The sequence below is a fragment of the Ranitomeya imitator genome, chromosome 1 (genome assembly GCF_032444005.1).
Source record: "Ranitomeya imitator isolate aRanImi1 chromosome 1, aRanImi1.pri, whole genome shotgun sequence".
NCBI classification, from domain to species: Eukaryota; Metazoa; Chordata; class Amphibia; order Anura; family Dendrobatidae; genus Ranitomeya; species Ranitomeya imitator.
The window spans coordinates 333305719-333333598 of NC_091282.1; the positions used below are offsets into that span (position 1 = coordinate 333305719).

A 27880-nucleotide genomic window follows, 5' to 3' on the forward strand; every position below is an offset into this window, starting at 1 on the left:
TCAGCCTTTTTTTTTTTTTTTTTTTTTTTTTTTTTGGAACTACTGCAGAGTATGACAAAAACACCTGAAGAGATGAACTGGAAAATAAGTTGATGTGCATGCAGATTGTAAGCACATGTTCACACTGGCCACTAAACAGACAAAACCCAAGACAAAAAAAAAAGAGCAAATATCCTGCAGTAAATAAACAGCAACAGTGCATGAAAATAAAGGGTGCTTCGTTTTTTTTTTTGTGTTAAACAATTAATGAAAAGTGGATTTGATTTAATGAAAACTCATGCCCACTATGTGATTAAAGATGCTGTTGAAATGTCACAAATCCCCCTCGTGGGAACATTCTATGCATGATGTCACAAACCCCCCTCGAGAGAACATTCTATGCGTGATGTCACGATTATCGCCTGTGGGAACATTCTATGCGTGATGTCACAAGCCCCCCATGGGAACATTCTATGGGTGATGTCACAAATCTCCCCTTAGGAACATTCTATGCATGATTACATAAATTCCCCATGGGAACATTCTATGCATGATGTCACAAATCCCACCCGTGGGAACATTCTATGCGTGATGTCACCACCCCCCGTGGGAACATTCTATGAGTGATGTCACAAATTACCCCCCCCCCCCTCCGTGGGAACATTCTATGTGTGATGTCACAAATCCCCCATTGGGAACATTCTATGCGTGGTGTCACAAATCCCCCCCGTGGGAACATTCTATGCGTGATGTCACCACCCCCGTGGGAACATTCTGTGCGTGATGTCACAAATTAGAACATTCTATGCGTGATGTCACAAATCTCCCCCCATTGGAACATTCTATGCGTGATGTCACAAATCTCCCCCCATTGGAACATTCTATGCGTGATGATGTCACAACCCCCTGTAGGAACATTCTATGCGTGATGTCACAAATATCACCTGTGGGAACATTCTATGCGTGATGTCACAACCCCCCAGTGGGATCATTCTATGCGTGATGTCACAACTTCCAGTAGGAACATTCTATGCATGATGTCACATATCCCAACCGTGGGAACATTCTAAGTGTGATGTCACAAATATCGCGTGTGGGAACATTCTATGCATGATGTCACAACCCCCCCTTGGGAACATTCTATACGTGGTGTCACAAATCCCCCCCATGGGAACTTTCTATGCGTGACGTCACAACCCCCCGTGGGAACATTCTATGCGTTAGGTCACAAACATCACCTGTGGGAACATACTATGCGTGATGTCACAACACCCCCAGTGGGAACATTCTATGCGTGATGTAACAAATATCGCCTGTGGGAACATTCAATGCGTGATGTCACAAACCCCCCCGTAGGAACATTCTATGCATGGTGTCACAAATCCCCCCTCGCGGGATCATTCTATGCGTCATGTCACAACCACCCCCCGAGGGAACATTCTATGCGTGATGTCACAAATCCCCCCCGTGGGAGCATTCTATGGGTGATGTCACAAATCCCCCCTTAGGAACATTCTATGCGTGATTAAATAAATTCCCCATGGGAACATTCTATGCGTGATGTCACAAATCCCCACCCGTGGGAACATTCTATGCGTGATGTCACAACCCCGTGGGAACATTCTATGCGTGATGTCACAAATATCACCTGTGGGAACATTCTATGCGTGATGTCAGAACCCCCCAGTGGGAACATTCTATGCATGATGTCACAACCCCCCGTGGGAACATTCTATGCGTGATTAAATAAATTCCCCATGGGAACATTCTATGCGTGATGTCACAAATCCCCACCCGTGGGAACATTCTATGCGTGATGTCACAAATCCCCCCCGTGGGAGCATTCTATGGGTGATGTCACAAATCCCCCCTTAGGAACATTCTATGCGTGATTAAATAAATTCCCCATGGGAACATTCTATGCGTGATGTCACAAATCCCCACCCGTGGGAACATTCTATGCGTGATGTCACAACCCCGTGGGAACATTCTATGCGTGATGTCACAAATATCACCTGTGGGAACATTCTATGCGTGATGTCAGAACCCCCCAGTGGGAACATTCTATGCATGATGTCACAACCCCCCGTGGGAACATTCTATGCGTGATGTAACAAATATCGCCTGTGGGAACATTCTATGCATGGTGTCACAAATTCCCCCTCGCGGGATCATTCTATGAGTGATGTCACAAATCCCCCTCGTGGGAACATTCTGTCACAAATCCCCCCCCCCGTTGGAACATTATGTGCGTGATGTCACATCTCCCTCCGTGGGAGGATTCTATGCGTGATGTCACAATATCACCTGTGGGAACATTCTATGCGTGATGTCAGAACCCCCCCAGTGGGAACATTCTATGCGTGTTGTCACAATCCCCGGTAGGAACATTCTATGCATGATGTCACATATCCCAACCGTGGGAACATTCTAAGTGTGATGTCACAAATGTCGCCTGTGGGAACATTCTATGCATGATGTCACAAATCCCCCCCCCCTTGGGAACATTCTATGCGTGATGTCACAAATCCTTCTCGTGGGAACATTCTATGCTTGATGTCACAACCCCCGTGGGAACATTCTATGCGTTAGGTCACAAATATCACCTGTGGGAACATTCTATGCGTGATGTCACAACACCCCCAGTGGGAACATTCTATGCATGATGTAACAAATATCGCCTGTGGGAACATTATAAGCGTGGTGTCACAAATCCCCCATAGGAATATTCCATGCATGGTGTCACAAATCCCCCCCATTGGGAACATTCTATGCGTGATGCCACAAATCTCCCCCATGGGAACATTATAAGCGTGGTGTCACAAATCCCCCTCGTGGGAACATTCTATGCGTGATGTCACAAATATCGCCTTTGGGAACATTCTACGCGTGATGTCACACATCTCCCTCCATGGGAGCATTCTATGGGTGATGTCACAAATCCCCCCTTAGGAACATTCTGTGTGTGATGTCACAAATCCCCCCCATGGGAACATTCTATGCGTGACGATGTCATAACCCCCTGTAGGAACATTCTATGCGTGATGTCACAAATATCACCCGTGGGAACATTTTATGCGTGATGTCACAACCCCCCAGTGGGAACATTTTATGCGTGATGTCACAACCCCCCAGTGGGAACATTCCATGCGTGATGTCACAAATCCCCCCCTGGAAACATTCTATGCGTGGTGTCACAAACCCCCCCCCCCCCCCCCATGGGAACATTCTATGCGTGATGTCACAACCCCCCGTTGGGAACATTCTATGCGTTAGGCCTCAAACTCAATGTGGACAAATCTGAAATCATCATCTTTCCTCCATCCCATAGATTTTCCTTACCTGACCTATCTATCGCAATCAATGACATCATGCTTTCCCCCGTACCGGAAGTCCACTGCCTCGGAGTAACCTTCGACTCTGCCCTGTCCTTCAAACCGCACATCCAAGCTCTTTCCACGTCCTGTCGCCACCAGCTCAAAAATATCTCCAGAATCCGTCCTTTCCTCAACCTTCAATCTACTAAAATGCTTGTGCACGCCCTCATCATCTCCCCCCTTGACTACTGCAACATCCTTTTCTGCGGCCTCCCTGCTAACACCCTTGCACCTCTCCAGTCCATTCTAAACTCTGCTGCCTGACTAATTCATCTCTCTCCTCGCTACTCCTCTGCTTCCCCCCTCTGCAAATCTCTTCACTGGCTCCCATTCCCTCAGCGTATCCAGTTCAAATTACTAATACTGACCTACAAAGCCATCCATAACCTGTCTCCTCCATATATCTCTGAACTAATCTCCCGATATATTCCCTCATGTGATCTCCGGACCTCCAAAGACCTTCTTCTCTCCTCCACACTTATTCGCTCCTCATCCAACCGCCTCCAAGACTTCTCCCGAATATCCCCCATCCTCTGTAATTCTTTGCCCCAACACGTCCGACTAGCAACCACATTCGGATCCTTCAGACGGAAATGACGGAGAAAGGGGAAAATGTTTTACTGTACCTGCTCTCAAACTATAAAGACTGAAAAAAAAAAATCAACGCTTCCGCACAATGAAAGTAGATTCATGGGGTTTTCTTGGATTTTAGACTTTTTTTTATTTTTTTTAAAGAATAGGGAATGCTATAAAATAGAATTGCAGTAAACATCAGTTAACTGTTGAATTTCCAATGCGCCAGAATTACCTCTCTTATGGTTGCTGCATTGATGAAATCCTGTCCATCATTCACATAACTGCTGCAGCCAATCACTGCTCAGCATTGAGTTCTGTGCGTACAAAATCTGACCACTCGGGTGGTCAGCGACTGGTTGCATCACTTATCTGAATGATGGAGACAAAGTGTAATCACTGCAGGACCACCACAGTGGTGACACTGGAGCAATTGGACATTCCCTACTTTGGGGGAAAATATTTAAAATCACAGAAAATGTTTAACTTCTATATGGCATTCTGACTGCTGAGTCCAATAAATCAAGAAAACTCAGTGAGTGCCAGGCCAAGAAAACACCTACTAGTCACCAGTGTTAAAGTTCACATGTCCAGTAGAATTTTTTAGCCCCCTGTCCATGTTTCTGGTACCTGTAGCGTCATTTTTCACACCTACCGGAGACACGTACATGCAAACACCAATTATATACTATGGGGCTGTGCACAAATGTGGTGAAGGACAGCTGTTTCGCATGGGTCTTACGCTTCAACGGGTCCAGGTCTTTTTAATCCTGATGTATTGAATAAACTGATTTCCGGGCAAAAAAAAAAAAAAAAGAAAATCTAGAGTGCCACTTGGCATTGTACGTCTGGGGTGCTGCACCTGTATCTGTGAAGCCGAAGTGCTGCCAGCCTGCCGTGGATCCATCAAGGTACAATTACTGTGTTTAGTGCCGATGTCTCTATGCTTGTTTTCAATTGACGGGGTTAGTAATGTAGTGTCTGATAAACACCTCTCGATTACTAAAACCGGGGCTTGATGTCAGTTGTGTTTTTTGGACAATTCACAGCTGACATCAACCCCAAGTCTCATTACCCTGACTGCCAATGAACCAGGGCAATCGGGAAGCATGAAGGCAAAGCATGTCTAATGAGATGCGCCACTTCTGGGGCTGATGCAGGCTGGTATTTTTAAGCTGGGAAGGGCCCAATATCAGCACACAGCTGTCTGCTTTACCTTTGCTGGTTACCAAAAATTGGGGGACCCCCACAATTCTCCCCCCCCCCCCATTCACTCATTTATTAGGTTAATACATGTACAGTAAACTACACATGCAAGTGACAAATTATATATCTGATGGATATTATCTATCATCTATGCACCCCATATCTATCCTTGCACGTCTAACACCTAAAATTCTGTAATTTCTATTCTGCATTCTATTTCGGTACGTGTCACACAGACAGCACACATGTACACGATGATGGCCAAAAGAAAAACCACACGAATAGTAAAAATCAATCGTCTCATGCAGACATTTTTTTTTTTTTTATAAGCGGATGTGTAAAGGGAGACTCAAATATTTATTTTTCCACCTCCAGTAAGCAAAAAACGGATCCTTTCCAAATGGGAGAAAAACAGATGGCTATTTCATGGATCAGCTTCCCACGGACTTTGTTAAAATTAAAAAAAAAAAAAAAAACACATGGATCCAGCGGAAGTCAGTTTTTTAAAAATGAACAATAGTAGTAGTATCTGCACTTTGTTAACGGATTGCTGCTGGGTCCTTTCTAATGGATGACTACTAGTGATGAGCGAATATACTCGTTACTCGAGATTTCTCGAGCACGCTCGGGTGTCCTCCGAGTATTTTTTAGTGCTCGGAGATTTAGCTTTTCTTGCCGCAGCTGAATGATTTACAGCTATTAGCCAGCTTGATTACATGTGAGGATTCCCTAGCAACCAGGCAACCCCCACATGTACTTATGCTGGCGAACAGATGTAAATCATTCAGCCGCGGCGATGAAAACTAAATCTACGAGCACTAAAAAAAACTCGGAGGACCCCCGAGCGTGCTCGGGAAATCTCGAGTAACGAGTATATTCGCTCATCACTAATGACTTCTGGACATGTGAACATAACTTTTATAATCTGGTGGCAGGTCTTCTTTAAAGCTATTGCTCATATGTTATTCCTGCTGCTGCCAAGTATTCAGATTTGTATTTTTCTAAAATCTGCCACATGGTTAGAGATCTGAGCCTTTTTGTTTAGACCTCATTTTTATGGTCTTTACACCGGGGCAGTGCTCACAAGATTCTCGGGGGCATATTTGAAACATTACCCTGTGACCACAACCCCCTTGGAAAATACCATAGAAATTAGCACTAAATAAAATAGGCCCATATGTCCAAGACTATGGCAGATTTAAGAAAAACAAAAAAAGCAGAATATTCAAAGAGCAGAGGGAATAAATCAAGAGCAGACTGTCCACGTTTAATCTGGCGATAAGCCCTCTTTAAAGCAATACCATTTTCATTTAAAAAAAAACAAAAAAAAAAACAATAGCACACATGGAGATAACAGGATTTTTGGTTGCTTACCGTAAAATCTGTTTCTTGAAGCCTCCATTGGGGGACACAGGAACCATGGGTGTATGCTGCTGCCACTAGGAGGCTGACACTATGCAAATAAAAAAATTAGCTCCTCCTCTGCAGTGTACACCCCACCGACTGGCATTAAACTCTTCAGTTAGTGAGAAAGCAGTAGGAGAAAGAACAAGGTTGAAAAACCATAACCACAAACTTGAGAACTGTAAACGTGAGAACAGTCAGAGAACATATAACAAAAACATTGGGAGGGTGCTGTGTCCCCCAATGGAGGCTTCAAGAAACAGATTTTACGGTAAGCAACCAAAAATCCTGTTTTCTTTATCGCCTCTCATTGGGGGACACAGGAACCATGGGACGTCCCAAAGCAGTCCCAAGGGCGGGAAAAACAGACTTCCATCAGGTCAGAGGACTCACCACTGCCGCCTGCAGGATCCTTCTGCCTAGGCTGGCGTCCGCCGATGCGTAGGTATGGACCTTGTAAAATTTGGCGAACGTGTGGATGGAAGACCAAGTTGCCGCTTTGCACAGCTGTAGGGCGGAAGCCCTGTGGTGCACCGCCCAGGAGGCGCCGACTGCCCGGGTAGAGTGAGCCTTAATCCCAGGAGGGGGCACTCTGTTCTTGACCTGGTAAGCCTCCAAAGATTGCCATTCTGATCCATCGAGCAATAGTCGCTTTAGAAGCCGGCTGGCCTCTGCGCGTGCCATCAGGAATGACGAAAAAGGAATGTGTCTTCCGGAAAGTGGACGTTCTGTCCAGATAGATCCTCACAGCCCTGACAAGATCCAGCTTGTTCAATGATCGCTCCAGAGGATGAGTCGGAGCTGGACAAAAGGAAGGTAGAACGATGTCCTCGTTGAGGTGGAAGGTGGAAACCACCTTAGGAAGAAAAGAAGGTGGGGGCCGGAAGACCACCTTGTCCTGGTGAATGACCAAAAACGGAGGACGGCAAGACAGGGCCGCCAGCTCGGAAACGCGGCGAATGGACGTGATGGCCACAAGAAAGGCTACCTTCCATGATAAAGCTGATAGAGGAATCTCCCTAAGAGGTTCAAAGGGAGAAACCTTCAGAACGTCCAGTACCAGGTTTAGGTCCCATGCCTCCACAGGGGCCCTGTACGGCGGGACGACGTGGGCTACCCCCTGAAAGAAGGTCTTAACCTGTGGCCGAGAGGCCAAGGTCTTCTGAAAGAGGATGGAAAGCGCAGCGACCTGACCCTTCAGAGAACTAAGAGCCAGGCCCGAATCCAGTCCTGCCTGAAGGAAGGCCAAAAGAGAAGGCAGGGAAAAAACCATAGGCGGAAGGCGGTTGGACTCGCACCACCGGAAGTAGGCCTTCCAGGTGCGGTAGTAGATCCTGGAAGACGAAGGCTTCCGAGCCTGAATCATGGTGTGAATCACCCGGTCCGAAAGGCCCGACGCTCTCAGAACCGCGGTCTCAACAGCCACGCCGTTAAACTGAGCGACCGAGAATTCGGGTGGCAGATCGGACCCTGGGACAGCAGATCGGGCCTGTCTGGAAGGCGCCAGGGAGCGTCCGCGAGAAGGTTGACGAGCTCCGCGAACCAAGCTCTCCTGGGCCAATCCGGGGCGATCAGGATGACCGGCACCCCTTCCGCTTTGATCTTCTTCAACAGTTTGGGAAGTAATGGAAGGGGTGGGAACAGGTAGGGCAGCTCGAACTGTGACCAAGGAATGGCCAGAGCATCGACGCCCACTGCGAGAGGATCGCGGGACCTGGAGACGAACTGCGTAACCTTCCTGTTGACTCGGGACGCCGTGAGATCCACATCCGGAGTTCCCCATCGAAGACAAATCTGATGGAAGACCTCCGGATGTAAGGACCATTCCCCTGCCGCGAGGCCCTCGCGGCTGAGGAAGTCGGCGGCCCAGTTTTCCACGCCGGGGATATGCACCGCGGATATCACCGGAACCGTTGCCTCTGCCCAAAGGAGGATCTTGGATACCTCGGCAAGGGCCAAGGAGCTCCGAGTCCCCCCCTGATGGTTGACATATGCCACAGCCGTGGCGTTGTCCGTCTGGATCCGGACTGGAAGGCCCCTGAGAATCCTTTCCCAGTGGCGGAGGGACAGGAAGATGGCCCGAATTTCGAGGACGTTGATCGGCAGAGAAGACTCCTGCAGCGACCAGCGGCCCTGGACCGTCAGGTGGCGAAAAACCGCACCCCAGCCGAGCAGGCTGGCGTCCGTTGTCACCACCTGCCAGTGAACTGGAAGGAAGGACCTGCCCTGGGAGATGAGAGGTGACGTCAGCCACCAGTTGAGAGACCGCCTGACCCGAAAGGAGAGTTTGATCTGTCGATCCAGGGAGAAGACCGACCTGTCCCACTGAGACAGAATGGCTTGCTGAAGGGGTCGCGAATGGAATTGGGCGAAGGGAATCGCTTCCAATGTAGCTACCATCCTCCCCAGAACCTTCATGGCCGAACGGAGGGAGGGAGGACGAGGACCCTGGAGCAAGCGTATGTCTTGACAGAGAGTGGATCTCTTGTCTGTGGGAAGGAAGACTCTGCTCTGACGAGTATCGAAAAGCATGCCCAGAAAGATGATGCGCTGAGAAGGAATAAGGCAGGACTTCTTCCGGTTTACCAGCCACCCGAAACGGGCTAAGGTGTCGAGAACAATGGACAGGCTTTCGTGGGCCTGAGCGAAGGACGGAGCCTTGATGAGGATGTCGTCGAGATATGGAAATAGGACCAGGCCTCTGACTCTCAAGATGGCCATCAGCGCCGCCATGATTTTCGTGAACACTCTTGGCGCGGTTGCGAGACCGAACGGCAGGGCGACGAACTGAAAATGGTCTCGTTGCACTGCAAAGCGCAGGAAACGGTGATGTCCGGGAAATATCGGGACATGGAGGTAGGCGTCCTGGATATCTATTGAGCATAGAAACTCCTGAGCCTCCATGGAAGCAATTACTGAACGAAGGGATTCCATCCTGAAGTGTCTCAGGCGAACTCTCCTGTTCAGCAATTTGAGGTCCAGAATGGGGCGAACTTTGCCGTCTTTTTTCGGTACCACAAAAAGATTCGAGTAGAAACCCGTGAAGCGTTCTTTTTCTGGGACGGGAACGATTACCCCGGATTTGAGCAGAGAAGCGATGGCTGAGAAGAAGCCCGGAACTAGAGCGGGGTCTCTTGGAGGACGGGATTGGAAGAAACGATCCCGAGGTTGGGAAGCGAACTCTATTTTGTATCCCGAGGATACAACTTCCCTGACCCATGCGTCCTCTACTGCGGAAATCCAGACGTCCCTGAAAAGGAGAAGACGGCCGCCCAATCTGGGAGTTGGGCTGGAGTCTTGCCGAGAGTCATGCCGAGGTGGATCTTCCAGTCCTGGGCCTGGAGGATCTACCCTGGGAGAAACGAGGACGCCAGGACGGAGTGGGCCTAAAGGACACCGCCTTCTTCTCTTGACGTGCCTGTGGCCTCTGTTGCTGCTGGGAAAGGGAGTTTGACGCAGCGAAGCGACGAAAAGGCCGAAAAGAACGAAACTGTCGTCTAGGGGGAGGGCGACGAGGCTTAGCCTGGGGGAGAAGAGAACTTGTACCCCCGGTGGCGTCCTTAATTATTTGGTCCAGCTGGGAACCAAAGAGACGAGAGCCCTGGAAGGGCAGACTAGTGAGGGACTTTTTGGAGGACAAGTCCGCCTGCCAGGCCTTGAGCCAAACGGTCCGGCGGATGGCAACGGCATTGCTGGAAGCTTGAGCCGCACAAGACGCGGCATCCAGGGAGGCGGAAACCAGGTATTCACCAGCATGGGAAATCTGGTTGGCAAGTTCCGCTAATTGCGCGGGAGGCGCCCCATCCAGGATACCCCGCCGAAGATCCTTGGCCCATTTTGAGATGGATTTTGAAGCCCAAGTGGACGCAAAAGCTGGACATAGAGCCGCTGAAGCCGCTTCAAAAGCAGATTTCGCGAAGGATTCTATAACTCTATCGTTAGAATCCTTCAGAGATGCTCCGCCGGACAGAGGAAGCACCGTGTTGGTGGACAGCCTGGAAACAGGGGGGTCCACCGAGGGAGATGCTGTCCAATTGGCGGTAAGTTCTGGAGGAAAAGGATATAATACACCCAGGCGTTTTCCCCTCTGAAAACGCCTAGTGGGGTTCTCTCTCTCTCTGGACACGATTTCCTCGAATTCAGGATGAGGAGCGAAAAATTTTGAAGGTGGTTTGGCCCGTCTGAACGAAACCGCCTGATCTGCGGGTTCCGTAGAGGGATCCTTGATGCCACATGTTTGGTTTATTGCCCCAATGAGGTTCTGAACTGTCTCACTCATGGTGGCGATTTGGTGAGGATCCAGCTCCGAAGTATCCTCCGAAGGCGCATCAGATAATGCCTCGCCTGACTCAGGGGAGGAGGATCGGTGGGACACCAACTGCGGGGGAGGGCCGAGCGGCGAGATGGAGCGCGAAGAGGACTCAGACCGACGTTCCTGTCTGGACCTTTTATGGCTTATCAAGGAGGGTTCGGGCGGCGGTTCCTGCGACCCGCTGGCCACTGCAGGGGTCTGCAGGGGTAACCGATCCAGCGCGGACACTAGAGTTTGAGATACCCGTGTTAAATCGGCCACCGATTGTGACAGAGAGGCGGCCCAGCCTGGGATGGGGGGATCACTCTCGGGCGGAACAGCCGGGGATCCTGGGCGGTGGGAACAATCGGGTTGCTGCAGGACTGACACAGCGGGGAGGACTGACCTGAGGGAAGTTTGCTGTTACAGGACGAACATGCAAAGTACGTGACTAAGGCAGAAGATGAAGAGGTAGGGGGACGAGAGCGGCCCCCTTTAGAGGTAGACATTTTTAGGGACCCTGAAGATGCCAGTGGGTTAGGGGACAGTGGGCAGAGGGGGGTGTCAGTCTGCAGTGCAGCTACTCACGGACCCGGTCCTGGAAGATGTCCCACTTGTCCTCGGCGGAGAACTTCCCTGAGGTGCTGATTCTGCGATGCTGAGCCACAGAAGATGCGAGTGCTGCTGCTGTGAGAAGCGGTGCACACCGGCCGAGGGACCCACGAGGAAGGGGGTGGAGCCAGACGCAGAGGCGCCGGTGGGCAGGGCGCAGTATGTCGGGCGGGAAAGAAGCCCGCCCGCAGAACCGGAAGTGAGGAGCCGAGAAACCGGAAGTAGGCCCCGGCCTAAGCCGGGACCTAAATTAGAGACCGGCGCCGCCGGAGAAGGGAACCGCGGCGCCGGAGCAGTGCGCCGCAGAGTCTGAGAAGAGCGGCAGTCTGCCAAGGCTGTCCGAACGGAACTGGCGGGGTCGCGGCGCCAGAGGTAGGCCCCGGCAGAAGCCGGGACCTAAATTAGAGGCCGGCGCCGCCGGAAAATCGCGGCGCCGGAGAATCGCGGCGCCGGAGCGTCGCCAGAGAATCGCGGTGCCGGAGCGCCGCCTGAGAATAGCGGCGCCGGAGCGCCGCCGGAGAGTGGCGGCGTCGGAGCGCCGCAGAAAGTAAGTGGCACGGCATCCTGCCAAGGACGCCGTGCAGACACAGGACGCCGTGCAGACACAGGACGCATTGAGGCCCCCGAGCAGTGAGACCGCAGGGGGAAGCGGCGCAGCAGCCTGCCAGGCTGTGACTCTGTAAGGGGCTGTGCGGCTGCAGGGAAAGAACTGCGGCCGCTAAGGAAGAAGAGCTTATGGCTGTCCCTGGGATCCCAAATAAACGCCATGAGGGGAGACAGGGGGACATCTGGAGAAAAGATCCCGGGGGAATGGAGGGGAAATACTCACCTAAACATCCCACGCCGTTACTAACCTGAGGGGAATGAGACGTCACGGAGCTGTGATGGACGTCCTCGTCTCCTCCAACCGACAGGCTCTGGTAGGCGAGTGGGTGGGGGACGGAGCCAGGACCGGACTTCTGAGCACGCTTCTGTGCTAGGATCTTGGTCCTGGAGAGGGATCTATGAGGATACGGGGTGGCAGTACACGCCGTACTCATAGTCCGTATTGTGGGACTACAGGTGTGACTGCTCACCCTGTATCCCTCTGGAAAAAAACCTGAAAAGAAACGACGCACATTGAGGTAGATAAGGGTCTAATGAAAGACCCGTGTCCACCTCCTACTGACACTAAGCTAAACTGAAGAGTTTAATGCCAGTCGGTGGGGTGTACACTGCAGAGGAGGAGCTAATTTTTTTATTTGCATAGTGTCAGCCTCCTAGTGGCAGCAGCATACACCCATGGTTCCTGTGTCCCCCAATGAGAGGCGATAAAGAAAAGTAACTTTGTAATACACCTCAGAGAGATGTTTTTTTTCTCTGCCAAAATCGATTGGCAACATTCTCAGCTCAGAGGTAAAATTTGTATTCAGATTTACTGAGATAGATAAGTTTATTTATTTTTATTTTTTTTCAAGAAGTCAAGGTTCATTGGAGTGATGGGAAAAAAAAAAAAAGGAAATAATAGCCAATGCTAACTAAGAAACATGTACCGTAAATTGCCTCTTCAGAGAGGACGAGGACTAGAACTCCTGTGTCACCCATTCGAAGTAGCAATGCCAATTTCGTCCCATTAAAGGGAATCTGTCACCCCCTGGACAATACTGAGCTATTACCATGGGCATACAGGTAATAGAATGGTTAAACCAGTCTTGCCCGTATGCCTCATAGCCGCAGTGTAGATCTTAAGATTATGCAGAAGGTCAGTGCAGACACTGCCCATAGGAGTGCAGACAGGGTTCGTGTAACCGTGCGCCTGCATAGCGCATGTGCGGGATTACAGCGCCGAACAGGTCCGTGTACATGGGAGTGGGGTGTCATTATAATGAAGAGAGGAGGCAGGGTTTTCTTGCAGGCACCGCACGCCCCAGAACCTGGAAGAAATCATTTACATATAACATTATAAATAAGTTTCTCAAGATCTACACTGCAGCTATGAGGCATACAGGTAAAACTGGTTTAACCACTCTATTACCTGCATGCCCATAGTAATAGCTCAAAATCGTCCATGGGATGACAGATTCCCATTAATGAGCCTTGTTGCATGATTAGAATAAAAGCCAAACCAGAATCTCTTACCTATTAGAAAACAGTGGGTAACGGAGATAATTACTGTAGATTTATTTAATTTAAAAAGACAGCAGCAAAATGGAAAACTGCATCTATTAAAAACAGCGATTGTGGAGTTTGCTTGTTTTTTTTTTTTTAATCACACGACAAAAAAAAACAAAACTAAAATTTAGTAAACACAAATTTGATTGCTAAATGTGGATAAGACTATGTGCACATGTTGCAGAATTGCTGCTGAAATTTCTGCGACTCCCTGCCGCAAGAAATACGCTTGCAGAATTGGCATGCATATTCCGTTAAACACTAGTGTTTTGCAAGCGTAATTAGCTTGCCATCTGTAGCATCGCTACACCAGAAAAACTGATCAGACAGGTGTCCTTCTGCTCTACACAAAGTATATGGCACTGAAGGAAACAACCAAGAGACCTTATGGGTGGTAAGGAGGAGGATTGGGGTCCTCCACTCAGATCAAAGGTCTTTGTCCATCTAGTAATCATTCATTATCCTGCAGTAGATAAACCAAAAAGGTTCTGGCTGGAATATCCTTAAGAGGATCTGTTACCAAGTTAAAAGGGACCCGTTTCGCCCTTATGTCATTTTTGTCGCTCATGTGAGTATTCCATTTTTTTTTCTTCAGAAATGGACAGTACAGTTCCAGAGATATTGGACTTTTTATTTAGTGCTAATTTTTGTCTGTATCATCAAAGGATAATAGTACAATGCAACCTAAAAACAAGACCCCGAGAATCCTGTGAGCCATGCCCCCTTGGAAAGATCAGTGGTATACCCCTTGACGAAGCTGCAAGCGAAGCGCGCATTGGGGACAGGGCAGTGTGGTTGTTTACATTTTGGCACACGGTTTTTATTGATCAATATTGATCTTTATTGGGAGGCCTTTTGATATTTTCTGCTTTTAGCAACAGCTTGTGACCAAGGGTTTTAATGATGAACTAGGCTATGCTTTAATACTTAGGCACTTTTACATGCCCTGAAATGTGACTCGAGTCTGTCACCGCCTTGTGTAAAGTATGATGCAATGTTTTGGCTATTTGCAGTCTTTATCCATTTAAATATATCTACATTTCCTATTTAAAGTGGTATTTGTGATAAGCAATGTGCCTTTTAACCACACTGCCTTTTAATGTGACTTTTTTTTTTTGGGGGGGGGGGGATCTCTTTATGGGATTTCTGTGTCTGTCTAGTTGCTTGTAATAATAAAGATTGATTGTTAATGAGAAATTTTTGGTACATGTTCGTTATTTTTCTAGTTGGTGGTAATGGTTTGGATAGGATATAATTTTATGGAGGTACCAGAATTGTAAGTACCTTTGATGCAATAAAGCAAATACTGTACCACCACATAAGCAGGGGTCACCCTAAAGAACACTCTTGGACAGATCATAAAAATAAAAGGTAGCACTAAAAATAAGTCCTTTTTTTTATTTATTTTTTTATACAAAGCGGAAATAGAATATGAGCAAAACATGGCCTATTTTGATTTGGTGACAGGGCCTCTTAAATGCCTTGTTCAGACATCAGTATTTGCAAAGGACACATCCATTAGCATTGCACAGGTGAGGTTTAAAAAAAAAAAAAAAAAACAATCCACACATAGATGCAGGAAATTGGAGCAAAAAATGTGAACATGTTAATGATTTTAGCAGATTTGGCACCAAGTACGCAGCAATATCCAATAGAAATTGCAGCAACACCAGATGAGAAGGCCAATGTCGGAGAAAGTAGTTGTATTAGGCTACGTTCACACTAGCGTTCGGCTATTTAACATGGGGACGCATGCGTTTTTGCTTGTTGCGTTTTCCGACACGTGCGTTTTTTTTACGCTAGCGTCGGACCAAGAAAACGCAACAAGTTGCATTTTTCTTGCGTCCGATTTTCGTCAAAAAACGACGCACGCGTCGAAAAACGCAGCGTTTTTGCGTGCGTTTGCACGTGTTTTTCGGTGCGTTGCGTCGCCGACGCAGCGGCGCACAACGCTAGTGTGAACGTAGCCTTAGTGATGCTGTGAAATGAAGCATACATGAGAATAATAAGAACTGGAAAATATAGCACACATCGGCTTACAGTAATCTTATACTACTGGGTGGGAATATTACAATCTGTTATAGTAGGGGGATGGGCTCTGGAATACCAGGTAAAGGGGGCGTTGCCATAGCTACCAAATTCTATGGGGGTGCAAAATCTGAAGGAAGTGCCCGCCTGGTAAGCTGGACGAGAAACACTGGACTGCACAGTCGGAGCTGCAGGTTCCTCAGCGAGGCATGGTAGTCCGGTAGAGTTCATCATAGGCTGCTGCACTTTGAATAGGCAGCTGCGTGATGACAAAAAAACTCTATAAAGAGAGTTTAGTGATCTCGGTTACGCTCCGGATTATAAGACGCACCCCAAATTTTGAGGACAAAAATAGGAAAAACACTTTTTTTTAAATAAAATGGTGGTGCTTCTTATCCTTGCATCTTATTGCTTACCGGGGGGTGGTGGCTGCGGTTTAGTGGTGTCCCAGGGTCGCTGCTGGATGAGATAGGAGTGGGGTGATGCAGGCTGGGATGAGGGGGTGCTCCGATGTTGCGTCCGGCGCTGCTGCTGCGCCGCGCCCGGCTGCAGGGGGCTCTGCTGACATTTTGTGAAATGCCAGAGCCCCCGCAGTTCCGTGGTTTCCTGTGCGATGGACTCTGGGAAAATGGCCGCCAAGGGGTGGCGCATGCGCAGATGGAGATCTTTGTACCAAGATCTCAGGAGATGAGATCTCAGGTATCCGCTCCTCTCCCGCTGTACCCATGTTATGGACTAAAAGGAATGTTTTACCAGATGGTGTGTCAACTTTTTTTTGTTTTTGATGTAAATGGTAAATGTGGTTTAAGGACACTGGGGCTCAGAAAGGAGGAAGACACCTGAAAGGACAGAATTTTTTTTTTTGGAGGGGCGAGGACCATTTTGCTTTTCCAGAGCCTTTGTACTAACAACAACGTGGAAGCCCTCTATATTTCAATTAACAGACGGCGGACCTGAGTGAGGACTTGCTTTTCTGTGCATTGAGTTGAAGCTTTTATTGGAACATTTTACATAACATTTGGGATCACATTTATCCGGCGCTCTACGCTGACTACTTTCCATCTTAATATCCTAGTGACGCGATGCAGATGAAATCCCCGAGGGATCCATTCACTATATTGCAGCAGAGTTACTCTGTTCAGTGGTGTCCTTTTCAGAAGTGCACAAAACTGGTCGACTGCGCTTTTATGCATGCCTAAAAAGATGGACACCGCCGCATCACAGGCCAGATGGCATCTACAGAGTCCATCTGCTTCATTATAGGGAATCTTCCACTGAGGGTTCCATCTGAATCACGTATTTCAGAAATTTACACTGAAGCCCCAGTGTAAGCACTCAGGGAAGGATAGATTTGAGCAGAACCTTACTGCGATCTTTGGGAGACAGAATGAACAAAACAACAGCATGTAAAGAATTGGTTTTATTTTATTTTTTACGCTGTTCCTGGTGCGGCATAAGTAATTAAGCGACTATTTTTCAGGTCACAGCGATTGCAGCGATACAAGATTTATCTCATTTTTTTATGTTTGGCTACTGTCATTCACTAAAAGACGCTTATGCTGAGAGCAATCATTTTTCCATATTTCGGCTGACAGTCAAGTGAAGGCTTGCTTTTTGCAGAACGAGTTGACGTTTTTATTGGTACCATGTTCGGGTACATTATTTTTGGGGTTTTTAAATTGCTTTTTATTCAGATTTTTCAGAGGCAGAACGAACGAAAACAAGCGATTCTAGAATTGCTTTTTGGAGGATTTCTATGCCGTTTCGTGTGTAGTACATTTGATAAGTCAGCTTTATTCTTCGGGTCAGTGCGATTACAGCAATACCACATCATTTACATTTTTTTTTATGTTTTGGCGCTTTTACACAAAAGCTATTTTATAGATAAAATAATTTTTGCATCGCTTTATTCTGAGACCTGTAACTATTTATTATATTTCCGCTGATGGACTGTTATGGCAGCTTGTTTTTTGCTGGACAAGATGACGCTTTCAGAAATAGCATTCTATTTACATTAGTCTTTAACCCCTTAGCGACCGCCGATATGCCTTTTAACGGCGGCCGCTAAGGGTACTTTTCCCACAGCGCCGTTAATTAACGGCGCTGTGGGAAAAGTAAATAGCGCCCCCCAGAGTTGGATTTTCTCCGGGGTCTCGGCTGCCGGGGGTAGCCGAGACCCCAGAGAACATGATTCGGGGTTTTTTTCCCGACCCCGCATTTGCGATCGCCGGTAATTAACCGTTTACCGGCAATCGCAAAAAAAAAAAAAACGCGATTTCTTTTTAATTTCTCTGTCCTCCGATGTGATCGCACATCAGAGGACAGAGAAAAGGGGTCCCCGATCGCCCCCCGATACTCACCTGTCTCCCCCGGTGCTCCTCGTGGCTCCCGGTGGGCGCCACCATCTTCAAAATGGCAGGCGCATGCACTGTGCGCCCGCCGGCCGGCCCCGGGAGAATCTTTGGGGTCTCGGCTGCCGGGGGTAGCCGAGACCCCAAAGAGCATGATCGGGGTCGGATTTACCGACCCCTGTTTTGCGATCGCCGGTAATTAACTGTTTACCGGCGACTGCAAAAAAAAAAAAAATCAAAGTGTAATTCTCTGTCCTCTGATGTGATCGCACATCAGAGGACAGAGAAATAGGGGGATTCGGGGACCCTATCATACTTACCGGTGTCCCTGGGTCCTCCTGCTGCTCCTCCTGGCCGCCGGCGTCTTCTGTGGAAAAGAAAATGGCGGGCGCATGCGCAGTGCGCCCGCCATCTGTCTCCCTCTGCCGGCCGGCAGGAGAACAGCAGTTGGGGCTAAAATTAGGGTTAGGGCTAGGGTTAGGGTTAAATTTAGGGTTAGGGCTAAATTTAGGGCTGGGGCTAAATTTAGGGTTAGGGTTGGCGTTAAATTTAGGGTTAGGCTTCTTTCACGCTTACGTCGGTACGGGGCCGTCGCAATGCGTCGGCCCGACATACCGACGCACGTTGTGAAAATTGTGCACAACGTGGGCAGCGGATGTAGTTTTTCAACGCATCCGCTGCCCAATCTGGGGAGGAGGGGGCGGAGTTACGGCCACGCACGCGCGGTCAGAAATGGCGGATGCGACGTACAAAAAAGCGTTACATTGAACTTTTTTTGTGCTGACGGTCCGCCAAAACAAAACTGATCCAGTGCACGACGGACGCGACGTGTGGCCATCCGTCACGATCCGTCGGCAATACAAGTCTATGGGCAAAAAACACATCCTGCGGGCACATTTGCAGGATCCGTTTATTGTCCAAAACGACGGATTGCGACGGATGCCAAACGACTTAAGTGTGAAAGTAGCCTTAGGGCTAGGGTTAGGGTTAAAGTTAGGGCTAGAGTTGGGATTAGGGTTAGGGTTTGTATTAGGGTTAGGGTTGGCATTAGGGTTACGCTTGGGATTAGGGTTAGGTTTGGGATTAGGGTTAAGGTTAGGGTTGTGATTAGGGATGTATTGGGATTAGGGTTAGGTTTGAGGTTAGGGTTGAGATTAGGATTAGGGGTGTGTTGGATTTAGGGTTTTGATTAGGGTTATGGTTAGGGTTGACATTAGGGTTGTTTTGGGGTAAGGGTTGTGATTATCGTTAGGGTTAGTGATTAGGATTATGGATCAGGTTGGGTTTAGGGGTGTGTTGGGGTTAGGGTTGGAGCTAGAATTGGAGGGTTTCCACTGTTTAGGTACATCAGGGGGTCTCCAAACACGACAGCCAATTTTGCGCTCAAAAAGTCAAATGGTGCTCCCTCCCTTCTGAGCTCTGCCGTGCGCCCAAACAGTGGTTTACCCCCACATATGGGGCATCAGCGTACTCGGGATAAATTGGACAACAACTTTTGGGGTCCAATTTCTCTTGTTACTCTTGTGAAAATAAAAACTTGGGGGCTAAACTATCTTTTTTGTGGAAAAAAAAATATTTTTTATTTTCACGACTCTGCATTCTAAACTTCTGTGAAGCACATGGGCATTCAAAGTTCTCACCACACATCTAGATAAGTTCCATGGGGAGTCTAGTTTCCAAAATGGGGTCACTTGTGGGGGATTTCTACTGTTTAGGCACATCAGGGGCTCTCCAAACGCGACATGGCGTCCGATCTCAATTCCAGACAATTCTACATTGAAAAAGTAAAACGGCGCTCCTTCACTTCCAAGTTCTGTGGTGCGCCCAAAAAGTGGTTTACCCACACATATGGGGTATTGGCGTATTCAGGAGAAATTGCATAACAAAATGTATGGTTACATTTCAGTTTTTACACTTGTGAAAATAAAAAAATGGTTCTGAATTAAGATGTTTGCAAAAAAAAGTTAAATGTTCATTTTTCCCTTCCACATTGTTTCAGTTCCTGTGAAGCACGTAAAGGGTTAATAAACTTCTTGAATGTGGTTTTGAGAACCTTGAGGGGTGTAGTTTTTAGAATGGTGTCACACTTCGTTATTTTCTATCATGTAGACCCCTCAAAATGACTTCAAATGTGATGTGGTCCCTAAAAAAAAAAATGGTGTTGTAAAAATGAGAAATTGCTGGTCCACTTTTAACCCTTATAACTCCCTAACAAAAAAAAATTTTGTTTCCAAAATTGTGCTGATGTAAAGTAGACATGTGGGAAATGTTATTTATTAACTATTTTTCGTGACATATCTCTCTGATTAAAGGGGCATAAAAATACAAAGTTTGAAAATTGCAAAATTTAAAAATTTTCGCCATATTTCCGTTTTTTTCATAAATAATCGCAAGTAATATCGAAGAAATGTTACCACTAACATGAAATACAATGTGTCACGAAAAAACAATCTCAGAATCAGCGGGATCCGTTGAAGCGTTCCAGAGTTATAACCTCATAAAGGGACAGTGGTCAGAATTGTAAAAATTGGCTCTGTCACTAAGGGGTTAATGTGGTTTATGCCACTATGTCTGGTAATATGATGAAATAGCATTGTTTTTGCCTTTTTTTTACCTGTTGACTGAAGGAGTCAACTTGTGTGACAGTTTTATAGGGTGGGTCGTTCCAGACGCAGCAATTTCACATGCGTACTTTAGTTTATCTTTTTTTGTACATAAAAATTGATATTCAATAAAGGAATTTGGCACTCCAAAATATGATGCAAATAATGCAAAAATTTAAATGACGTTTCAGCTCAAAAGGCCTTCCTCAGAACTACAAAAAGAAAATTACAATAAATATATTTATAAAGGAAAACTAATTGTAGTCTACATAAGGCAACAAAGTAAAAACAGAAAAAATATCAGAGCATTAGGCTATGTGCACACATTAATTATGTGCTTGCAGAAATTTCTGCAAGGTTTCTGCATCTCTTGGCAGAAAAAGCACAATTTTTGCTGCGGTTTTGTATGCGTCTTTGCACTAAATAAAGATATTAAAAATAACTGGTGTAAATTCTTGGTTCAACACCCCATTTTTCAGTCTGATGCAGTAGCATCAGAGTAATGGGATTAGGGCTTGGTGTCAGGAGCGGTCATTGACACCAAGCCTTAGTAATGAAAAGGTGTGAGTCCGACACGCTCACTACTAAGTCGGTAAGCGCACACACACACACACACTCTCTCTCTCTCTGTCACCAGGCTATGTAGGAGAATTAACTAAAAGAACCTACATAGGCTGGAACTCCTGGGAAGGAGTAAAAAGCCACAAAGGTTCCCAGGCTATTAATATCAGCTCACAGTTGTTTGCTTAGCCTTTACTGGCTAGTTTACATTGGGACCCCAGAAAAAAAAATTACATAGGGTCACTCTATAAAAATCTAACTAGCAAAAGCTAGGCAGACAGCTGTGGACTGATATGAATAGCCTAGGAAGGGGAAATAGATATTGCCACCCCTAGGGCTAAGAAAAGCTGCTCTCAGCCACCCCAGAAAAGGCGCATTATAAGATGCGCCAAATGTGGCGCTTAGCCTTGTTCTTCCCACTTGCCCTGTAGCGGTGGCAAGTGGGGTGATGATTGGGGGCTTGATGTCACCTTTGTATTGTCAGGTGACATCAAGCCCACAAGTTAGTAGTGGAAGAGGCATATATAAGACAATCCCAATTACTAACCCCATAGTGATATTATAAAAACACACACACAAAGTCCTTTATTTAAAATGACACAAACTGCTTTAATAAATCTAAATTAAACTGTACTCATCGACTGACACCAATGTCTCCTGCAACAAAAAAAACAAAACAACACACAATATTCCTCACCTGTCCACTGAGAAGGTACTCCATAATGTCCCACGACGATCCTGATCACTTTGAGAGCAGTCACTGCTCTCAAAGACAGCCAGCGATACACTGCGGGGATGATTATCTCCTGTCAGTGAGCTACAGTGAGAGAGTTCACCAGAGTTCATCAGCTCCGATGCTCTCCCTTACGACACCACTGCTGAGTGAGAAAGCTCTCACACAGTGGTGGTTCCTCAAGTGAAAGCACGGGAGCTGATGAACTCCGATGAACTCTCTCATGGCAGATCAGTGATACACCGCGGGAGGGATTACCTCCTGTCAGCGTATTGCCGGCGACTGATGTGATCGCCTTGGGACACTCAAGATTAAGTGGACTATGGCGGACAGGAGAGCATATGATGGTTTATTATTTTTTTCCTAGGAGACATGGGCATCGGGGATTGGGCGTTTGGCGAGTATAATGTGTTTTTTATTTTTATTTGAATATGTATGTAATTATTTTACATATCGTGTTTAACAGTGTCAGCAGATGTAGGCTGATGGGAGGAGTAGTCTCATCAGCCCACACCTGTAGTAAGGCTACTTTCACATTAGCGTCTTGCGGTGGTGCGTCGGGCGCCACCGCGGCGACGCATGCGCCCCTATATTTAACATGGGGGCGCATGGACATGCGTTTTGTGATGCATGCGTCTTTTTTGCCACAAGCGTTAGGGCGCAGAGGACGCAGCAAGATGCTTTTTTTTTTGCGTCCAAAATCTGGCAAAAAAAGGATGCATGCGTCGCAAAACTATGCGTTTTGCATGCGTTCTTGTTTGCATTGTGCGTTGCGTCGCCGACGCAGCAGCGCACAACGCAAATGTGAACGTATCCTTAGCGTTTAACTGCAGGTCATCCCTGAGGGTCACAGTATCTCTGCGGGGTCAAGCTGACATCTGACAACATGACCCCAGTGCTCTGACCGACAGTCTTACTGGCTGTAGCGTTATAACGGGTCAAAGTCACAGCTGCAGGGTCACACTGACATCTGACGGCATGACCCTACAGCTCCCTGACCAACAGTCACAGTCACCACTGTGGGTCAGTTACAGCTGGGGGGGTGTCACAAGGACATCCGACAGCGTGACCCCACAGAGCATTGAAGGACGTTCCTACAGGCGGTTGAGTTACCGCCGATAAGAACCTTGCCGGTGTTTCCCTCGCTGTCATCTGTGTAGGAAACGCCACACAGTCCCAAAAAATTTTGGGGGAAAATGGGGGTGAATCTTATAATGCGGATATACCTTACTGGCTATGGTGGAGCAGGGTCCCAGGGTCGCTGCAGGTCGCAGGCTGGGATGAGGGGGTGTTCAGATGTGCAGAGTGCTGCTGTGGGTGTTCGGTGGTGTGGGGGCTCTGCTGACATTTTGTGAAAGCCCAGAGCACCCGTACTTACATGTTTTACTATGTGGTGGACTCCGGGAAAATGGCTGTTGGGGGCGGCGAAGATGGAGATCTCAGGCACCAAGATCTCAGGAGAAGAGATCTCAGCGCCGAGTCCACCGACTGTATAGTAAACCATGTAAGTGTCGGCAGAGCCCCCACCACCGAACACCCCCTCATCCAAGCCTGCCGCCTGCAGCTACGCTCCACTTTTGCCTCCTCCAGCAGCAACCCTAGGACCCCGCTTCACCTCAGCCACCACCCCCGGTAAGCAATAAGATGCATGGATTATACGCAGCATCACCATATTATTAAAAAAAGTATTTTCCCTAACTGTCTCCTTAAAATTTAGGGTGCGTCTTATAACCCACAAAATACGGCATTCTGCCAGAGGAGGGACAGAATACACCCGTACAATAGAATATCTAGGTCAGCATTCCCCTTATACTATGCTGGCCTCTCTTTTTGCTTGGTCTGAGGCACCAATCTATTCTATTTTTGCATGGTTTATATTTTTTGAATTAATAAATTTATTGTTTAAATATTGTGGTCTAGAAATACTCTTTGATCCTAAATATGGCTTTCTATAGAAGGATCTATGTGTTTTCTATGTGCTGCCTATCCTCGTGTAGGATTTATGGGCATGGGTAGTGTGCTTACTATATAAAATTATGTTTAGAATCCAAATTGGGGAAACAGCAGAAGAACCCTTACTAACACGCCCTAAAATCATACTTTTATTGGTATTTAATGAGTGAGCTATTTAGACATTTATGTCGCTACACTGCCTAAATCATTCTAATCGTATAGAGAGGCGCTAGCCAAGATTATCGAAAGGTGGCACGTCTATTGGCAAGATAGGACAAATTATTAGAACAGCACAAGTCCCCCCCAACATGTTCCACCACAAAAACGGCATCATCAGGCGTTGGAACGTTACCGAGAATATGCACGCACTTACTTAGCCCCTCTATGGGACTTTGACTGCTTTACACCTGCCAGTGCTGCACTGACAGAGGCCTCCTGGATGTCGTCATGATGACATCGGGTCACCATGGCAAAGATGGGACCCCAGCAATGACATTGCGGGGGCGCTGATCGGAATAGAGAGGGAACACACTCCCTCTATCTACCTGATCTATAGCGATCACAGCATTTAGGGGGTTAACGTGCCAGGGACAGGGCTCTTGACAGTGAGAGCTGGAAGTTAGCTGAAAACCTGGTGACGATCGAGCGCGATCACATGACGGATCTATATGTCACCAGTTGGCGACTCCTTCCCTTCCATGACATATGGATACGTCAAATGTCGCGAAGGGATACGGATGAACGCGCCAGACAAATCCATCATAATTTATGGTGGCAAAAATGACAGCAGAAATGAATTCCTTCCCCTCTCAGGTAGCGGTGCGGCAGCTGAAACGCGTGCCACATCCATTAGGGGGCGCACTCCGTAATGTACTCGGTGCATCTTACTGTACTATGGAGGGACAGAAAACAGAAAGTAAAAAAATACAACATTAACTTAATAGCATTTTATGCATTTCAGCAAAAATAACTAGGGATAATGGGCTGAATGCCGGCCTGGTGGAAGGGGCTCCGGCGCTCTTACCTTGCCCTCCAGCTCCCTCTCCAGGGCCCGGAAGTCATTCTTCCAGACCAGCACATGCAGGGGGTAGTGGTCCGGCCGCTCCTCTCCGGCACTCATCCTACAGCACAGGCTGCGCTCTGGGCCCGGACGCCGGATCTCCCCCTCGGGTGGGTGGGCCCGTCCTGCGGACACCGGGCTCTCCAACACAACTTTTCAAAACAGGGAAGTGCCGGGAGGCTCACAAGTGACAGCTGCAGGGGGGACACAAAAACAGACCATCACTCCACAGTCACCGAGCCGGCGCAGGCGCACAGCGCGCACATAGCGGCATGCTGAGCCGCTCACACATGAGAGCGCCACACCCCAGCGTCACTCGCCTACATCAGCCGGCATTCTAGCGCAGCAGCTGGACACCCCCGCTGGGAGGTGCTGCAGATGGTGCGGTCCATGGGATGGACGCGGCCATTGTCATAGTGCGGGGAGGAGTTGTCCTCCCGAGTTTCCGTACGTGACGAAGGCCCGCTCTGGGCGCGACCACTAATGTTTACGTTACGAGGTGCTGGTGTCATTCCCATGAGCCGTAGCTACAGACCTAGTAGTGGAGTATCCCTGGGCAGCACATAGCCGACACTGGCTGGGTACACTGCGATGACAGTTACATGGTGCGCCTAGGCAGCGTGATGAAGAAAAGACATGCGGAAGTAGGAGAAACCTTTTGCGTTCCAAAAGTTGCGTTTCACGCCTCTCTGTGTCCGCGCAGCTCTACGTGCGGCCGCTGTTTGTGGGCGGGGCAATAGTGACATATTGCAGTTCTAAAGCTGAAAGCTCATTCGCTGGATAGTGGTGAGGCCACGCCTACAATCACTAAGGTGATTGGCTGGCGCAGGCTGGTTTGGTAGTCTGTGATTAGGCCTTATTCACACGTCAGATTGGATGAGCGTTCTCTTCACAGTGATGCTGCCACCTGGAGTGCAGCCTCAGCACCACTAAGGCCTCTTTCACACTTCCGTCTGTTTGTTTCCGTCGTTTCGTGAAAAAAAACGGATCCAGCAACTGTTTCTGCTGGATCTGTTTTCTTCTCATAGGCTTGTATTAGTGACGGATGGCCTTCCGTTTCATCTGTCGTGCACTGGAGCCGTCGTAAAATCGCTGTCCGTCAGGCGGAGACAAAGTACGTCGGAAAATTGCCCAGATCCGTCGCTGACCGTCAAAAGCAGGAATCCAGCGACAGGTTCCGTCTTTTGAAACTGAGCATGCGTGGAATAATTTCCAGTCAGGGACATTCTCTCTCACTCGCTCTCTCTCTTTTTACTATTGATGCTGCCAATGCATCATGAATAGTCAAAAGATATAATGTTAAAAATAATTTAAAAAATTAAAAATCGTGATATTCTTACCTTCCCACAGCCTTCCCGATGCTCCCGGCAGCGCCCGTTCCCATTGATGCTTTGCAACAATAACACGATGACGTAGCGGTGTCGCGAGACCGCTACGTCATCACAGGTCATTGTCTCAAAAGGCATCACTGGGAACGGGAGCATCGGGAAGGCTGCGGGGGCCGTGGGAAGGTAAGAATATTACAATTTTTTATTTTTATTATTTTTAAAGGGAACCTGTCACCTGAATTTGGCGGGACTGGTTTTGGGTCATATGGGCGGAGTTTTCGGGTGTTTGATTCACCCTTTCCTTACCCGCTGGCTGCATGCTGGCTGAAATATTGGATTGAAGTTCATTCTCTGTCCTCCGTAGTACACACCTGCGCAAGGCAAGATTGCACCATAATGCGTATTTTTCACGCAACCTGACATAATGGACATTTAACGGTTTTTGAGGCTGAAATTGATTTAAATCACCATCATCAACCCTATTTAAGGCCTCTACAGGTGGCTCACTCCCATATGGCCATTTTGTGGTTGTGCATCTGTTGTTGTGTTGTGGTAACATTTGCACCATGTCTGACCACCTGCAGTTCACCCCAACGCAGCGGGTTTTGTTTAACTGGGTCTTGTCGCGTCGGTTTGGCCAGCCATACCCTGTGATTGTGGATCCGCGAAGGAGGAGAAGAAGACTAAACGCCTCACTAAAGGCCATTTTCAGAGGCTCTATACAGCTCTGCGGGCACATCCTGAGAAATCTGTACTGTCGAATGACAATCCAAACATTTGATATATTGTTGGAGATGTTACGTCCAGGTATCACATATCAGGACACAAGGATGCGCAAAGCAATATCCGCAGAGGAGCGGCTTCTCCTTACCTTACGGTATGTATTCAACATCCTCACATACTGTATGTTGATGATATTTTTTGGTTATGTGTTTGTTTCTAGCATGTATTTTCATGTATATGTGTACATTAGGGCACAAGCAGATATAAAAAAAAGTGTTGGAAATGTTGTAGTGAAGTACCCTAAGTACATTTTTAATTTGACAGCGTTAATCATGTTTTACACGAAACAAACAAAATTTGGGCTTAGTCCTCTTTTTTTGGAAGTGTTTTAACCTAGCTAATATTTTTTTTTTTTTGTCACTTTCAGCTTCCTGACAACTGGATTGTCGTATGCGGGACTTCATCTGGAGTTTTTGATTGGCCGCTCAACAATTTCGGGCATTGTGCGGTCAACCTATAGGCAAATATGGGACAAACTGAAGGACCTTGTGATGCCTAAGCCAAAGCAGGCTGATTGGCTCAAAATATCCCATGGTTACCTGGAAAATTGTGACTTCCCTAACTGCATTGTAGCCGTGGATGGGGAACATATCATTGTATGTAAGCCGCCGAACTCTGGCTCCCAATTCTACAACTAAAAGCAGTTTTTCTCTGTAGTTTTGTTAGCTGTAGTTGACAGTAACTACAGGTTTATAATGTAGACATTGGGGCCTATGGGCGAACAGGAGACTCGAGGGTCTTCAATTTGTCCATTATGGGTCGGCAGCTCCGTGACAACCAGTTAGACCTACCACCACCACAACAACTCCCAGGCTCCACTGCAGAAGCAGTGCCTTTTGTTTTTGTTGGAGATGAGGCGTTCCAACTGACCAGACACGTCATGAGGC

The 27880-nt window shown here is 47.7% G+C and overlaps 1 protein-coding gene across 4 annotated transcripts in view; it reads right to left on the minus strand.

The window, feature by feature from the left end:
• The window catches only part of ANKRD13A (ankyrin repeat domain 13A), a 74711-nt gene extending 49128 nt beyond the window's left edge, over positions 1–25583 (minus strand). For 2 of the 4 annotated variants that reach the window (XR_011319445.1, XM_069759244.1), the window contains exons 1-2: positions 25418–25583; positions 24847–25076 (exon numbers count right to left, since the gene is read on the minus strand). Coding sequence is in view for 2 of the 4 variants with exons in the window: in XM_069759244.1 (XP_069615345.1) it covers positions 24847–24942 (96 nt within the window). In the remaining 2 variants the exon portion in view is untranslated. Of the gene's footprint in view, positions 1–24846; positions 25077–25202; positions 25339–25417 lie in introns of those variants that run through there. The other 2 variants (XR_011319444.1, XM_069759236.1) reach the window with 2 other exon arrangements.
• Positions 25584–27880: the final 2297 nt, after the last annotated feature.